Source organism: Corvus brachyrhynchos, unplaced genomic scaffold, assembly GCF_000691975.1.
Source record: "Corvus brachyrhynchos isolate BGI_N302 unplaced genomic scaffold, ASM69197v1 scaffold203, whole genome shotgun sequence".
NCBI lineage: Eukaryota > Metazoa > Chordata > Aves > Passeriformes > Corvidae > Corvus > Corvus brachyrhynchos.
Window position 1 is genome coordinate 136085 of NW_008237408.1, and position 12207 is coordinate 148291.

Here is a 12207-nt window from a genome sequence, read left to right on the forward strand (position 1 = left end):
GGAAGTGGGGAAGCAGGTAAATTCCCCACACTTAGCCAGAAACACGGTTTCAAGCAAAAAGCATCGTTGTGCAGCCTCACAGAAATGGCTTGATGCTGTTCCAGAAGGTTTTAGGGTTTATCTGACACATCTATGGTGCAGAAGATGGCTGTGTACCCGTTTGGCTGCCTGGACCAAACAGTTTTCCCTCTGAAAACATAAAGACTCCACTTATTGCTGAGGAAACATTCACCCTACAATCTGGCTTTCCAGAAGGCGAAGAAATCTGTTTTTCCCCGGCTTCGCGAAACATCACGGCGAGACTGTTCCCGTGCAACCCTTCCCAGGCCAAATGTTTCATGTCAAGGCAAAGGGAACACTGTGTCCCTCCCCTGCAGCACTCCCTGCTCTGCCTGCAGCATGCCAAGGTCTGTGGTGCACACCATTGCCAGCAGCCAGGAATACTCCTTTCCTTCGGGGATGTTTTCTGCGCTTTGAAGGACGGTGGAGGTGGAAGCAGCCAAAGGACCAGCTGAGATCATGTGCAAGAGGGCCATGATGGAAAGGTTGGGCAAATTCTGGGCCTGGCTTTGAGTTCAGGCTTGGCTCTGCAATAGGATGCCCTTGAGCAAGGCTTTGCAGCTCATGGTGACACTGTCCTTTCCCTGTGACAAGGGGTGACACTGGAGGGGCGCAAGAGGACAACTTTCAAAGGCCACAGGCACAGATGTGGAGACAAGAAATGGATGGAAGAACGATGGGTGGAAACAAGCTGGATTCCTCTAATTCAGAGCTAAACAGTGTTTTGGGAAGGGGTAGGAGCTGGAAAAGCCCTGACAGCTCTCCAGCGTACCAAACCCACCAGACCCCAAACCATCCAGCCCCGTGGTTGTCCCAGAGCTGAGTGGAGAGACAATCCACACACACACTGAAGGACCATGTCCCACATCCCAAAGGTGCACAGCCTGCTCTGCAGGAGACAGGAATGCAGACATCCCTGAGGATCTTCTGGTGGGAGCCTCTTGGCCACCTCTTTGAGAGCGACCTGGTGTCCAGCAGCAGCTTCTGCTGACTGTCAAGTTGTGCCTGAGTGAACTCCCACCCACCAAGGTGACCTCCCCTTCCTTACTCCTCCTTGCAGTTCTTACACTTGTAAATATCCGAGGCTCCTCTGATAAACAGGAGATTCCTCCGCTTATCGACTGTCCAAATATTTTTTAACACATCTCAGATTAGCATGGTGAGCCCAGGGAATGGGCAAGATGGGGTCAGCCACAGTCTGGGGTCTGCTTGGCAGGAGGCACCTGGAAATGGTCTTTCTCTCTTTTGACAAAGGAAAAGGAGCCATGGCCTTGCCCTCCTTGAAATCTGGCCCATCTCCAAGTGGATGTGCCCATCAAGAGACTCTTCTTTGGTGGCCTCAGGGAAGGGACAGTGGGGAAAAATGTAGAGGAATGGGAAAGCTTGGGATTTAGAGTGCCACGATCCCTCCTGGCAGCTGTTTCTGAGTTGGGAACAGGTCATGAGCAGCTGTTCCTGGTGTCCCCACAGGGGACCACAAGCAGGTGTGCTGTGGAGTCCTGCCAAGCCACCTCTCCATCGCTGAGCCATGGGAATTGGCCTTATGGCTACGGGGTAACTGGTGAACCCGGGCCAGTTACTGGGTAGGTGGTGAAGCCTGACCCTGAGCCCAGCCAGCAGTGTCTGGCCATGTTCAGATATTCTGGGACTCCAATCTAGAATGTTTGCACCCAAACTGCCCAGGAGCTGCCTGAGGAGATGCTGGGCTCAGGCTGAGATGGTCTGAGGTTGGACCATGCCAGGGGCTAACAATTGTCACATAATCACAGAATATCCTGGGCTGGAAGGGATCCGCAAGGATCATTGAGTCCAACTCCTGCCTCTGCACAGGACACCCCAAGATGATTCTTCACCAATGATTGAAGAGCATGATCTGTTGGGTTTTCATTAGGATATGGGGGAATGTCCATCCATGGGCATTCCAAAGCCTCATCCACATGCCCTCAGCTATTACTGAGGTGGTTGTCCTGCTAAGGATCTTACAACATGCATTTCCACAATCCTACAACTCCAGAAACTCAAAGTTTGGGGTGGCTTTTCTTCCCAGATCGGAAGGAGAGACATTTATCTGAAGCAAACGAGCAAAATCTTTCTTGTAGGAATACAATCAATTGTATTATTGTTATCATATTTGTGTGTGTGTTATACATATTTATAAATGTATGTATTTGTATATATACACATAGCATGTCATAGAATCGCAGAATGGTTTGGGTTGGAAAGGATCTTAAAGATCATGTCGTTCCAGCCCCTCTTTCATAGGCAGGGATGCCTGGGATGTCCTTAAGAATGCCGTTGTAGGAATCATCTCCAATCAGTTCTTTCAGGTTTTGATATTAAAATTATTATTTTTATTCTGTGGCTGCATAGAACTTAGCTACATAGAAGGGTGTGTGCATATATATTTCTATATATGTGCACAAATACACACACACGTATTTTTAAAAACTCATTTTATATGTGCAAAATATATATGCTATATTAAAAAAAAACCTCACTTTATAAATATAAAACATGTCTACACCATGTGTAGGAATATATGGAATATGTAGGACTGCCCCACATGTCCAATCCCTCCCTAGGCATGAGGGCACCGACCAATATCAACATATCCAAACCCCTGTCCCAGTTTTCTTCTAATTTCACTGATTTAGACACAGGCTCTGCCTCCAGTTCTGAGCTGTTCCACTGATAAATCCCACTCCGAGGAGCTGCACCAGCACAAGCCAGGCCACATCCCGGCCTCCCTGTGGGACTCCAGCCAGGGACAAACAAAAAGGTGTTTACTACGGCTCATCACGTTAGAGGGGACAGTGAGTTTGTCTAACCCCTGGCCCTTCTCTTTTCCTCTTTTATTAGTTATTCTGGATGTTAAGTCAACTCAGCCCCCGAGCGGGGCGGGAGGAGGGGATGATAAAGCATCTGCAAAGGTCACTTCGCAGCCCAGGCCAATAAAAGGCAGGTACGGAACTTATCAGGGCCACATATAACTTGCAGTTTTTCTAACCCAATTGATTGGACTTTTTATCTAAAATAACAGGCATTATAAGATAGGCGAAAGTCGAGATAAGGAGGAAAATTGAGTAGGCCTCGAATCAAGATCAGCCTGGGGACAGGTTCAAACTCCCACACCTGCCCCAGAGGAATCAATGAAAGTTTCTTGGCGCCGTCCACTCGTTTTGAAATGCTGCTGAAGTTGGGTGAACTTTGAGACTGCGGCGTTTATTCTGTGATTATAATTAACCTGCTCACCCGTTGTTATTGATTTGTGTGGAGGGAGGTGGCAGAGCCTGACTGGGATGTGGGTTTGGGAAGAGAAGTGCTTGGGGAGGGCAGGCAGCTCTGGCAGAGTGAGACCCTTCCCTGGCTTGAGGCAAAGAGAAGGGGGTGCGAGGGGGATTTCACCCTCCTGCTTGAAGTCCTGCTTGTTTTGGGAAGTGGAAAAGACCCTCAAGCTCAGATCTTCATATCCAGAGGGTCAGGATAAACTACAGCATCACTGATCTGTCCCAGGGAAGTAATGAAGGACTGAACATGGGAAAAGTCATGCCCAGGATCGAGAGCATCATCCCAGCCCAGGGGAGCGTGAGGAAGAGACATCCTCCCCCCAAACCATCTGCCCCTCTCATGCTCCACACCACCCAGGCATGTCCAAACCCAGAGTCCTTCCCAGCAGCCAGCCCCCTGGGCAGGCAGCCCCTGGGGCCAGCACTCCCTTCCCAAAATAATCTCAGACATCTGGGTCCACACGTCATTCGGAGGAGCCCTGATGTCTGGGGCTCAGGGCCTCACTGATTTCTTTTACAACTCCAGCACTGCAAGCCCTGAATGTTGAATAATGGTGGCTCACTGGCTTGCAAATCCAGGAGTCTGGCTTGGAAACTCATAGGAGTTTAAATAATAAATATTAGGGTTTGGTTTCTTTTTGCCTCATCTAGGATTTCAGCATGAAGGAATCAGGGTTTTCCAGCCTCTCCCTTGTCCAGGAAAGCCGTTCTTTTGCTTTCTGAAAGAGCAGAGCCTGACATATGATAACAGCACTCCAGAAGCTGGAGCTTGAAGGAAAATTGAGGTGCAAGAAAGCATGAGGGCTGGTGACAGCCGGGGGTGGGCAGCTGGGAATCCAGCAAGGGGGAAATGTCTCCTGAACTGTCTGGAGGTGTTTGCAGAGCCAAAGGGGACATCTCAGTCCCCTGGCCCTCGAGGTCAGAGGACAACCTGGAATTTGCTTAAATGTTACAGACACAGAGAGCTCCACGTGGAAAAACCAGGAAGAATTGGCAAAACCTTGCCTGGAGGGACTGGCGTGGTCTCCTTCTCCCTCCCTGCTTCATCTCTGCCCCCAAATTTGGGTTTTAACTGTTTAGGAGAGTCCGATGGCAACGGGAACTGAGCCCCGTGGCAGCTCCCTGTAAATCCACTGTGCTGGAAGCATCGCCCAGTGGAAAAGGGCTGAGCTCTGGGAAGAGCAGCAGGAGCAGGGAGAAGCGTCCCACCACGGGACCTCTCCTGAAATGCTCCCCCGGCAGACACCAACTTAATTCCCAGGGATTAGGAGGAAGCATTTCCAGGCAGCGGTTTTGTTATCCCAGATTCAGAAGCAATCCAGTACCAGTCCCTGGTGGAGACGGGAGATCAGCCCTGCGGGATCCCTCATCCGGCTGCCCTCACCCCACCTCTGCTGGAAAAATTATTAATTTTTGGCTTTCCAGGCGTTATTTTTTTTCCTCTTTCACAAACAAAATGAATTACTGAGTCTCTCCCAAGGCTGGTGTGAGCGATTCGAGCTCCGATAAGGGTCTCACAAGCTTTAGGGGTGACTAAAAATAATTTAAAAAACCACCACGAATTCCTTCATGCTGCAACGTATAAACCAAGTGGCCACTTTTCAGGACAAAAAAGGAAGGTCCCACTGGATTTTGGGGTTTCACCTCCTTGAGAACACATGTAAATTCCCATGTAATTTGCAGTGGGCCGAGTTTCTTCCCTATGGATTCTATTTGCATGGGCCTGATCCTGCACCAGCTGCCGGTGAACTTCCCTGTGTTTTAAAACAGGGATGGTTTCAGCTCTGAGCAAGGAACGTGGATATTTTTGAGGTTGTTTTTTTTTTTTTGTCACAGTCCATGCAGAATCTGTTTTTTAGGGGATGGCTGATCCTAAAAACCTGGGCAGGTTTGGCCTTAGAAAGACAGAGAAAGCAGAAAGACATTGGAAAGACCCGTCTTGCTCCCCCCAAGTGAAGACTTCATTCTGCAATTAGGTATCCACCTCATTAAGCAAAAAAACCCCTCTGTGCCAGAAAATAATGGAGAAAAAAATTAATCACCGGGCACTTCTTGGAAAAGAAAAAGTTATTTTCGCTTCCACTTGACGCTACCCCAAACTTGGCTTTAAAATCCAGGTCTTGCCAAAACTCCAAAGCTGAAACATTTCAGCGCTGATGGCGGGGTCAGATCTGCATCCAACTTGGAAAATCTCTGCCTGGCTCTTCTTTTGGAGCAGACTCAGCACCCGCCACTTCTTTTTGGGGGGGTGAGAAAATCCAGCCCGAGCTTATCATATTGAAAAAGAAATCACCGCCGAGCGCTGCGAGCGTTTAAAAACACACAAGAGCGCGGGGAATGCTGCAAGCTCAACGTGTCCCACAGCAAGGAGCTCCTGGAAAAAAGGGAAATACAGGAAAAAAAACCAAACCGACATTTTCGGAGTAGGTTTGAAAACCACAGGTGTTTTCAAAAGACCCTTTAGTGCCACTCATGCCAACGGTGATGGAATTATTTTCGAGGGCTGTCACGTACTTGCAAGCGGCCGTGTGTGGAAAGACCTCAGTGCTCAGGCCTGGCAGATAATTGGGTTTAATTTGTCATTACAGATGTATTTACAGCTCGGGCCCGGTCACCGTGACCGACCATGTGGGGAAGACTTGGAAAGGCAGGAGAGGTTTTCATATTTTGCCACAGTGTGGGACGTGACCGTAGACAGCTGTGAGGGTTCTGTCCCATGAAGGAGAAACACCAATGTTTCTTAAAATTAAAAAAAAACTCCTCAATCCGACTTATAATGAAATTTGCTTCTCTAATTTGGGTTAATTTGGGAGGTCAGAGCAAATTCTCACCTATTTCCCTGGTTATTTAAGCAGCATTTCACACTCGCACACCAAAGGCAAATTTACACCTTCCTGCCAGACGGCAGCGCGGATTCCGACCCGCCGGCAAGGTGGATATTCGGCATTTCCAGATATTCCCATCTCCCTTTTTGCAATCCTGCAGGCATAATTACACACATTCCCCACTCCCAAGCAACTCAGACCTGTAACAACCCAACCTGGCTGTTACAACTGAGACACTTTGGCAGCCTAATCGTGTTTTTCGGGATCCCACGTCCCCAAAACGCGGGGCTGGCACAGCAAAAATCTGCATTTCTGGCTTTCCCTCCCAGCATCAGCAAAACTTTTTTTTCTAAGCCTGTGGACTGAGCTCTTGAGGTAAAGTCCCACCTGGTTTTGCAGCCAGCGATGAGCCCCAAAGGGGAAGCAGACCCTTTGTTAAGTTTTTTAGAGTTGGGTTGCAAAAGCCTAGAAGAACCCAAGATTTTGGCTTCCTCTGCTCTGTGAATGCCCGGGAGCATCACCGAGCAGGGCGAGATCCCCAAATATCTCATTTCTGCACCTCCTTTTCAATAAGGAAGTTGCAGGGAGGGAAGGACACGCTGCGCTGGTGTGTGAGTTTGGGAATAAAACCTCTCAAGGTTGATATATTTGCATTCCTTTTATTCCTCTGCTTGCAAAGCTCCGCAGGGCTCAAGGAGCAGAAGTTTCAGCCCAGAGCCCTGCGCCGATGAGAAACAAAACCTCTGAAGGTTTTGGGATAACACTATAATTTTCTTTTTAATTGAATTTTCCTTAAAATTGGATTTTCCCACTTTTAACAGCCCCTGCAAATGTCCTCCTTCACCAACAACAGGCTGCCGACCTTCAGGCACATAAAATGCCCCTTTTTTGCCAAGTTTGGGATTTTATTTGCTGTTTGGTGGTTTGTTGATGCTTTTTTTTTTTTCTCATGCATCCTTAAATTTCAGTGAGATGGTTTCCCCATTCAAAATACCCCTCTCCATTTGGGACAACCAGTTTTGGGGAACCCCTTTCTGCTAGCTAAGCCAAGATTTTCCCATCATCAGAAGAGCACAGAGGTGTCAGGATTTGGCCTGGTTTCCTTTGGAATACACTGCCTGATAAATACTCATCTGTTTCTGAGAATTTCGCCTTTTTCCCTTAAAATTTCTGGCGATAAAATATGCAGAGAGCAAAATATAGGCTGTCTCTTGAAAAAAATATTGCTGTTATCGTTACAGGGGTAAAGAAATGCACATGCACATTTGTGGAGAAGAAAAATAATTAATCCTGGCTTAATAAAATCTTAGATTAAGTACCACCATCCACTGCCTTAAACTTTACTGCTCTACGAAAATTTGTGAACATTTATCGTGTATTAAATTCTACCCCACGGCTGTTCTGTGCAACATAAGGACTTGTATTTGGTAATACAGTGCAATTTTTAATTAAGGAATTGAATTATTAATAATCACGCCTGTGATTGTGTTATTTTTATTATCATTGATTTATTTGCAATTTAAATTCTACTGCTTGGGGGGCTCGGAGGGGGGAATAAACACTTGTGTGTTCAAGCTTGATCTTGCTCAAAGATTAAAAACCCCGATTCTGTGGGTTTCATCCCAAATCCCAGACTGACGGGTGACAATTAAATTAGGAGGGAGAGCAGAAGGTGGATTCAAACCCGAAGAGGGGGGAACAAAGCCCTGGGTGAACCTTCCCCGCCGGCGGGGCTGAGGTGAGAAATGCGGCCGCTTGTGAAACGAGGGATGGAGTAAAATGCAGACACATCCTACAGCCCCATCCCGATGTCCCACAGCCCCTTCCCGCTGTCCCACAGTCCTTTCCTGCCATCCTACATTCACATCTCTCTGTCCTATGGCCCATCCCTCCGTCCTACAGCCCCATCCTTCAATCCTATAGCCCCATCCCTCCGTCCTACAGCCCCATCCTTCAATCCTATAGCCCCATCCCTCCGTCCTACAGCCCCATCCCTCCGGGATCAGGGACAGGAGAGGTGCTGGGCCCCCCTCATCGCCTGCCACCCCACAGGGACGGGCCACCTTGTCCTTTGGTGCGTGGGGAAGGTCAGGGGCTGCTGGTAGGGCAGAGGGCTGTAACAAATGCCAATGAATCACTGGAAATGTCAGCCCCGGGATGCGACAGGGCAGATCTTTTAGCATCCCTATGGGAAAGCTTAAGATCTGGTTCCCAATCTCTCCCCCCCAGCAGCAGAAGGGACATTTTCCAACCCAGTGTCTGCTCCAGGCTTTGATCTTCCAGGACGCTGTTGCTGTGTTCCAGCAGCGCCTGTTTGAGGAGCCCTGACTTGGATTTAGCCAAAAAAAAAAAAAAAAAAAAAAAAAAACCAAAAAAAAACACACCCACAAGAAACAACCCAGCCCTCGCCCCGATTTATTCCCAACCACAGCAACTTCCGCGATGCCACAGCAAAAGTAAAACCCCCGCTGTGGGCAAAAAGGGAATGGGGATGGTGCTCTGGGATCTGAGCGTCCATGCCCAGCCTGGAAAGACCCAGGAGGCAGCGAGGGGCTGTGGGATGGACGCGCTCGGACCCCCGTGCCGCCCTCCATCCCCGCTCCCTTCTGCCCGGAGAAGGGGGAAGAGCCAAACTGCCCATCCAGGCTCATTTTGGGAGCGATTTCAAGAGATTTTTGGTGCTGGCGGGGAAGTCTTTTGAGAGGGGATTCTGCAGCTGGTCCTTTTCATGCCTCATTAAGTCGGGAATTCACAGTAACTCCATCCTAGGCAATGCCTGGGGCAAGTTCACTGCCTCGACCACAGGGTCTGATCCTGCTGTTCAGGGTAATGAAATCAGTCACCAAACTTACCCTGAAAAGCCCAAATTTGGTATTTTAAACTCTCACCAGGGAAAGTTTTTCAAACGGGCCCGTGTGTTTTACCCACCCATCCTTCCCAGTGCTTTATACCACGGTTTAAGCCAAGCCAAAATCCCTCAGTTTAGGGAAAAACAAGATTTGTATTTCTTGTAGTGCTATTTTCTTCGAATACATTTTCACTAATCTTCTTTTCCCTGTGTGTTGCTTTGTTTTTACAGGGATATTTTTATATAAAGGGGGGGAAGCCATGCCCAATTGCATAGACTGTGAATTCGTGTCTGCATATCCAGCTGTACATGCCCAGACTTGATCTTTAAAAAAAAAAAAATGATAATAATTAAAATTTTAATGACCCCAGGGGTGTTCTGCATTTAGCACTGCCCGAAGGTTGGTGGCTCTTTAGGAAAAGAAAATGAGAGCGCTGCTGCAAATACCGCTTGATTGAAAAGGATTGCGTCTCCACCCTGAGATTTCTCGCTGGGCAGAGAATAAAATTACTTTTAGCCCTAAGAAAAGGTAAAGAAGGAGTCAACTCCACCGTGCCAGGGATTTCTCAGGTGCTGACCAGGGCTCGGATGCGGCATTAAAGTAGGTCTGTGATGGGAGCAATCCACAGCGGTGTTCCCCGCGCCCCCCCCAACTACATCTTTCAGCGTCTTCAGTTTTTCAGGTTTTTATCCTTAAAACCATTAAAATAAAACCCTTTCCCAGCTCAAAACCCCCCAGTCAGCCTCTACATGCTTCACACAGCCCTCTCGGTGCCCAAAGCATCACTCGGCTTCCAGGAGGGACCCGGCAGCGGCCGCCTCTCGACTCAGGGAGAAGAGGGAACGGGGCAGGTCTGGACCTTAAACTCCTTCCCGGAGGAGCTGCCTTCCAAAAACCCATTTTAATCCTGAGTTTAATCCTGCCAGCTCTCAGGCAGCTCATTTTATTTATTTGTTTTACAAAAACTCACTCACTTTTAGTTTAAAATCCGAGAGCTTTTCCATATCCAAGGCAGAGACGTAATTAGCCCCGTGCTAATGAATCCCGTGGATTCGGCTGCGCTGCCGAGAATCCGGCACCCGAGTCAGGACCTGGCCGTGGAGAGGAGTCCCGGCTCCTTCCTCCTTCATTAAAAACCAACTTCTGGGCTGGCTCAACTCATCCCTTCTTCCCAGTGCTATTTAAACCCCCATTTTTTGCCATCAAAACGCGGAGCTGCAGCACAAACCAGCGGGCTCAAAACCCCCAAATCCCCACGTTCAGCCCCTGGTCCCTTGAAAGCTGATGGGAGTTTTTGCAACGGCAAATCTTCATTTGCATTATTTTGGGGTTAGGTTATTTTTATTATTAAGAGCCCTTCTGAGACCACCGCAAAAAGGTGATTTTTTCCCCCCCCCCAAGGAAGAGGTGGCACTGGGGTAAAATGCAAATATTCATATGTGCATATAGATATTCAATTAATATTTGATTGTTTAATTTATCCTGATTTTTCCCTCTACGTTCTACCTTTTCATGGATTCCGGAAAAACATTGCCCGATTGGCTAAATTTTTATCCGTAATCTGTTCCTCGTTTTGAGAAATTTCATAGTACCCAAAGAAAAGCACAAGGTATTTGCAAGGCCAAGCCTTCACCGACGCCCAGCTTTCCTTCTTTTAACATCTAAAATTAATGCTAAAGACAAGGCAAATCCTGCTGGACACGATGGAAAAATCACCCTCCAAAATTCAGGTTAGAGAACATGATCATAAAATAGCTCTGGAGACAAATCTGAGGTGTTTTCTTTGTTAACCCCGACCCCAAAGCCAACAGAAATACCTTCACGGAGAGGAGGCGGGAAGGAAAAAAGGGTTTATGAAACCACATAAGATGTGCCCGCATTTCTCTCCCGTTTTATCCCTCTTCCACCCCACAAAATATAAAAGCAGGGTTTTAAGCCATTTGGACCAACTTTTCGTTGTAGGAACCAGAGGAATTTAATGAAATGAAAGGCTCCGAGACTGGATTCGTCACAAGAGATCAGGGTGAGGTTTTTTGGGGTGAGGAGATTCTGAAATACCAAGGTTGTATTGTTCAGATGTGCCCGTGTTCCCCAAAAAGCACCGATATAAATGTGGATGCATTTCTTTTAATCCTTCTCCATCATCTCTCCCACCTCAGCTCAAAATTTATCTTTGCTCTCCCTTTTTGTAGCCTGACATTTCAAAAAAAAATTTTAAGAAATCCAGCATGTAAAACAGCCCAAAGGGAACCCATGGACCAAACTTTGATTTCTTAATGCTCCCACTTTTACGCCTACAGCCGGCTCAGGAAGGGGCTGCCTGCGTGTCAAGGGAACATCGTGGTCCTGCCCCCACAATCATCCCCATCAGAGCCCCTAAATCCCCTCGGAGCTATTTGAGGAGCCAGCAGGCCCTCGCTCCGGAGCTCGCCTCATCATTCCTTGCCGCTCCGGGCCTGCCCTAAATTTCATTTACTTTTTGGGAACTGTGGCCTTTGAGGATATTTTGGAACGGTGATTTCGCAGAATAAGTAAGAACAAGGACCCCAATATTTTCCAGCCAGAGAGGCCACTCCGAAAGCGCCAACCCCAATACTCCAAATTCCTCCCTCCTGCCCTTTGCGCCTACGCACAGAGGGGTGCGTGCCCCAAAATCTGGGGGGTAATGGGATGATGAAGCCTTCCCTCCCGTCTCCCAGCCCTGTGCTCACCGATGTGGGCGTGGCGGGCAGCCGCGGGCGTCCCTCGGCTCTGCAGGTTGTGCAGCATGGGGCTGTCGAAGGGCGAGGAAGTCCAGGTCGTGGCCATTTCGGGGCTCATGTAGGCCGGGTAGGGGCTGGAATAGGAGCCGCCGAAGACCCTGCTGGAATGCTCCCTCCCCGTGAAAGGTTCAAGGAGCTGCTGTAAGCCGCCGCCGCTTCCCGGGAAGAGGTGGCCGGGATGGGGGTGCTGGTGGAGAAGGAGAACCGAGGTGACACGGGAGGGTGAGACGATCCAGGGTTGTAAGCGGCGCTTTCGGCTCCGGGCTGAGTCCAGATGGAGTGGCTGGGGGCGGGGCTGCCTTGCTGGGAAGAGCCGCTGCTCTGCAGGTAGGGCAGGCTGGGGAGCATGGAGGTGACCCTCGTGGTGGGCACATAGACCGGGGACGCTGCGGCCGCGCTGTGGATGAAGCCACCTGCCCCCCCG

The 12207-nt window shown here is 48.8% G+C and overlaps 1 protein-coding gene across 1 annotated transcript in view; it reads right to left on the reverse strand.

The window, feature by feature from the left end:
• The window catches only part of GATA4 (GATA binding protein 4), a gene marked incomplete at its 5' end in the record, with an annotated part of 28418 nt that extends 16215 nt beyond the window's left edge, over nt 1-12203 (reverse strand). The window contains 2 exon segments of the mRNA XM_008631051.2: nt 11733-11903; nt 11906-12203. Coding sequence (XP_008629273.1) covers nt 11733-11903; nt 11906-12203 — 469 coding nt within the window.
• Between the last annotated feature and the right edge of the window lie 4 nt (nt 12204-12207).